Below are 4,121 nucleotides of genomic sequence, written 5' to 3'. Positions count from 1 at the left end.
CTGAAGGCAAATAATTTTATAGCTCCGATGATACACAGTAACATAGTTCATCACATTTGATTAATACTGGTTGTCTAGCACATCTGGATGCATAAATTATCCTTGTGGGATTACCATAACCACAATTCTAATTATGTATGCCTCCTGATACTCCCTAAAAAGTATCCAAACGTCAGAAAGCAACATAACTTTCATGTTACCATCTAATCATATTTTGCATGCTGATACTACTTAGAAACTGAGCAGAAGGCTGTAGCAAAAGAATACCACCATCAGCCATTACTTAGACATCAGCCGTGCATAGCCAAAAGACAATCAACTAAGAAACTAGTGTTTTGCAACCAAAAGGCTCCAGCAAAATGGTTGACCACCAATCAATCTTACTTAGAAAGTACTGGAGTTAACTGCAGCATCATCACCAAGGTCACCAGCCGGACCATCGTCGCCAAGGTTACCAGCAGGACCATCGCCACCACGTTTGCCAGTAGGATCATTGTCGGATAAGTATGTGTACACCCAACGCTCCAGGCATTCCTGACCCATGCTGACAAGGAAACCACGATGAACTGCAAATTCTGGCTTGCATAGATGCATCCCGACCGACATCCTCTCATCAGGTGGCAATGGAATCTTCTTGAGCATGTCCCATAAAGGAGCATTTGGGTCCTTTGGGGCTACAGTCTGTACTGGACTTGCAAGGGTCTCTCGTATGCCTATCAAGGTACTTGTGAGCAGCACATCCATATCAGTGTCATCCTGTGATGCTTGAGATGATCTCGCCTTTGACTTTTTAGCTTTATCATTTTGTGGTGGAGGGAGAGTATTTGCCTTGGTAGTTTTTTTTGAAACTTTTCTTGTTAGGCTTTAGAGCACCAACATTGGATGATGAAACTTGACTATTAGTTGCAGCAAGAGCAGCCACCACTTCACAATCATCACTATCTGTATCTAATTTATCTGAGTCATGACCTGTTGGACCCTTTGCTTCATCATAGGTGGACATATCATTCATCATGTCATCTTTTGCCTTATCATCATTGTCAGTTTCAGCTGCAGAGAAAGGGTCTTGCAACTTGTCGTAGAACTGAATCGGTTTACACAGAATTCCACGATCATTGGCCTACAAGATTATTTTTTGTTATTTCCACATCAATAGTTAAACACTCAATAAATAAATAATGTATATGAGATCATTACCGATAGTGTATCCAGAGTAGATTGAGAGAGCAGCACTTGTTTGTTGACATCATCAAAACCGCTGCCACTCTCATTGCTGTACCTAGCCACTAGCCCCCATGTCTCCTTATGACGCCTAAAGTGACGATGAACTTGCTCGACACTATAAGAACACCCATACTTCTTATTTATTGCTGCTGTGCAAGCATTGTGATGCATCTTCTTGAATACTGCTTTAGGAGGCATTTCAATCTTCTTCTCAATGTACCAGTCAAGAAGAAACTCAGATATAGCTATAGGCCAATTTATAGCTTTTGCCCTTGCATTCTTGTCACCTTTGCATTCTTTCCCCTTACTGCTCATATTGCTTTCAGCTTCATCCATTTTATGAACTACAAGATGATACATGACAGAAATAGTAATGACAAAACAAGGAAATAATGATAGCATCCATAATAAAAACAACCAGATCCATTACATGATAGCAACATCCATAATATAGATTCACTGAACCAAATCAAGTACAAGATACTGGCACACATAATCGAAAATTATTGTCTTGCAAACAAGCCAAAAGTAAAACAAACTACAGCAAAGGGAATATCAATGATGGAATTGACGGTGCTCCCACATAATATTTGCTAGATTGTCTCGCTTTGCCGTCCATTGCCTATTGTCCCTCGCATTATCTGTTGCAAGTCTAGATGACCTAGGCAGACTATTGTACCAACGATCTTCATCATATATGATGTTGTCTGGACCATTATCTAGGATCCAATTGTGTAGAACACAACATGCTATGACAATCTTCACTTGTCTTCTAAATGGAAAGAATGGCTTGTTTGCAAGGATTTTAAAACGATTCTTTAAGGTCCCAAAAGCTCACTCAACGGTTGTACGAAGGGATGAATGTCGAAGGTTGAATAATTCTTGTGGCGTTTGTGGACGTCTCCCAGCCCCGAATTCCTTCAAGTGGTATCAGACACCTCTATATGGCGGCAGTATACCAGGTCTTGCTGCATACCCAGCATCAGCTAAGTAATATTTGCCTACAATAAAATATGAGACAAATGGTTGTATTGCATTTTCAATGTTATTGTACACCTAAAATAAACTAATGTGTCATGCAAACCTTCTGGCATTGGAATCCCATTTGTTCTGTTAAGGGCAGCCTTCAGAACTACAGAGTCATGAGTAGATCCCTCCCACCCAGCAAGTACATAGGTAAACCTCAAATCAAAATCCACAACTGCAAGGACATTTTGGGTTGGGTATGACTTCCGACCTCGAAATCTGTTAGCTATGTTCTCAGGGACAAATGCAGGGATGTGGGTTCCATCAAGTGCCCCAATGCAGTCCTATATTAATTACAAGGACTTGTATTAGTGAACAATTTCATGATGCAAACCAAATGTCGAACAGATGCAGCAGTAGGTACCTTAAAGTAGGGGTAGAACCGACCGGGGCTATCAAGTATCTTTTGGTGGGTCTCTATCGACCTAAGCTTTATCATATCTTTGGCAAGAAAACACAAGGCATTCAAGACCTCATGGAAGCATTTGCTTACTGTATAGCTAGATCTCCTGAGGAAAAACCCGACCACTCTATTTCTCAAATTGTGGCCAACCGTATGCAGGAAAATGGCTAATTTTTCTTCAACTGATACATGCACTGAATCACGTACAAGTTTGGCATCACGTAAATGGGCTGATAGCTTCCAAAACACGTCTTTCCTCATCCGGAGCTGACTGATGCAGTTTTTATCTGTTGAATTGTACAGGTCATTCAACTTTCTTTGCCTCTCCAAGTCTCTATCCACCAATGGCCCATATTTTCTTCGAGACATTCTAATACTGTAATTTCTACGTCGTCGACGCCATCGGAAAATGGCCAACATAACAGCTAGAACACCTAAGACTCGGCGTCGCTTGATAGTGTAATGGGCCATTTGCGGAGATCATCTACATTTTGCTCCGTGTCGAGCTCCAGCCGGCCCAAACGTTTTCCTCGGCGTCGCTTGATAGTGTAATGGGCAGATGCTATATCCATCTGAATATTAAATGAAATAAATGTATAAGAAACAAGTGAGATGTACGTGTATGTAGTCAGTAGTACTAATCATGCAGAGATTGTGCTAGGCCACATTTATGTACATGTGTGCACACATATATGCAAATTATTCGTAGATTATTACTCTAGCAGGAGGTTTCTTCAGATCTGGAAGGTTGTAGCTTGCAATTAAAGCAAAAAAGAAGAAGAAGGTAAATAACAAGAAAAAGAGCACTGGATGCGTCTACTTCTAGCAAAGTACAACCACAACTAGAAAGAATTAGAGAAGGAATCAACAAATCGTAGCACACATTATTGGGTACAAATTGCGTTCTCACCTTCAGGATTTCGCCAGATCTGACTAGGAACAGGAAAGATTGTTGGGGGAAAGATGAATCGAAGCCAATAAATCAATTATCCATGCAATTTCTTCTCCTTCCCACAAGAACGGCAGAGAGAGAGAGAGAGAGAGAGAGATCAGGTCGTGAGTGAGCTGTGAGGTAGTATGAACGAAGGGGAAAAGTGAGTGGAGGTGGAGGGGAAAGTGCTTTGCTCTTATATTTATATATTATTAGTGGGGCCATCTTGCCCAGGCAGATTGGGGAGAAGCCCAGGCGTCCAATTTTCTTAGCCTGGCGCCAGGCAACTTCACCAGGCATCTTGACCAGGCAACTTCACCAGGCAAATTTCCAGGTCACTATCCAAACACACCCCAGGCAGATTCCAGGCAAGTTCCAGGCCAGGCAGATTTTAACGAGGACACGAACCAAACTGACCCTTAGTCAGGACACAGACCGAGGAGCTAGCACGTATCGCCGAACATGGAAGGAAGCAGGGAGGCACATGCACTTACCACAACGTGCAAAACATGTCTTGGTCTCCCGTCCGTAGAGCTT

At 42.0% G+C, this 4,121-nt stretch overlaps 1 protein-coding gene across 2 annotated transcripts; it reads right to left on the bottom strand.

The window, feature by feature from the left end:
• On the bottom strand, positions 1-3,749 carry LOC123180033 (protein ALP1-like). Of its 2 annotated transcripts, XM_044591992.1 has the most exons (5): positions 3,564-3,749; positions 2,615-3,225; positions 2,309-2,534; positions 1,198-2,225; positions 1-1,120 (listed from the first exon to the last, which is right to left on the bottom strand). In XM_044591992.1, exons 2-4 carry the CDS (start codon positions 3,122-3,124, stop codon positions 2,155-2,157), a joined length of 807 nt encoding a protein of 268 aa, XP_044447927.1. In that variant the 5' UTR covers positions 3,125-3,225; positions 3,564-3,749; the 3' UTR covers positions 1-1,120; positions 1,198-2,154. The 2 variants fall into 2 exon arrangements, with proteins under 2 accessions (XP_044447927.1, XP_044447928.1); XM_044591993.1 differs by lacking the exons at positions 2,309-2,534; positions 2,615-3,225 and having other exon boundaries at positions 1,198-1,568.
• Between the last annotated feature and the right edge of the window lie 372 nt (positions 3,750-4,121).

This window comes from Triticum aestivum, chromosome 1D, assembly GCF_018294505.1.
Source record: "Triticum aestivum cultivar Chinese Spring chromosome 1D, IWGSC CS RefSeq v2.1, whole genome shotgun sequence".
Taxonomy (NCBI): Eukaryota; Viridiplantae; Streptophyta; class Magnoliopsida; order Poales; family Poaceae; genus Triticum; species Triticum aestivum.
This window is presented reverse-complemented; position numbering and strand designations above follow the sequence as displayed.

Bases quoted from the DNA above. Each gene is read 5' to 3' on its own strand.
- LOC123180033 (XM_044591992.1), bottom strand. From the start codon at position 3,124: ATGGCCCATTACACTATCAAGCGACGCCGAGTCTTAGGTGTTCTAGCT. The intron at 2,535-2,614 runs GTACCTACTGCT...TAATTAATATAG, and splicing joins GGTTCTACCCCTACTTTAAG to GACTGCATTGGGGCACTTGA. The intron at 2,226-2,308 runs GTTTGCATGACA...ATTTTATTGTAG, and splicing joins TGGGATTCCAATGCCAGAAG to GCAAATATTACTTAGCTGAT.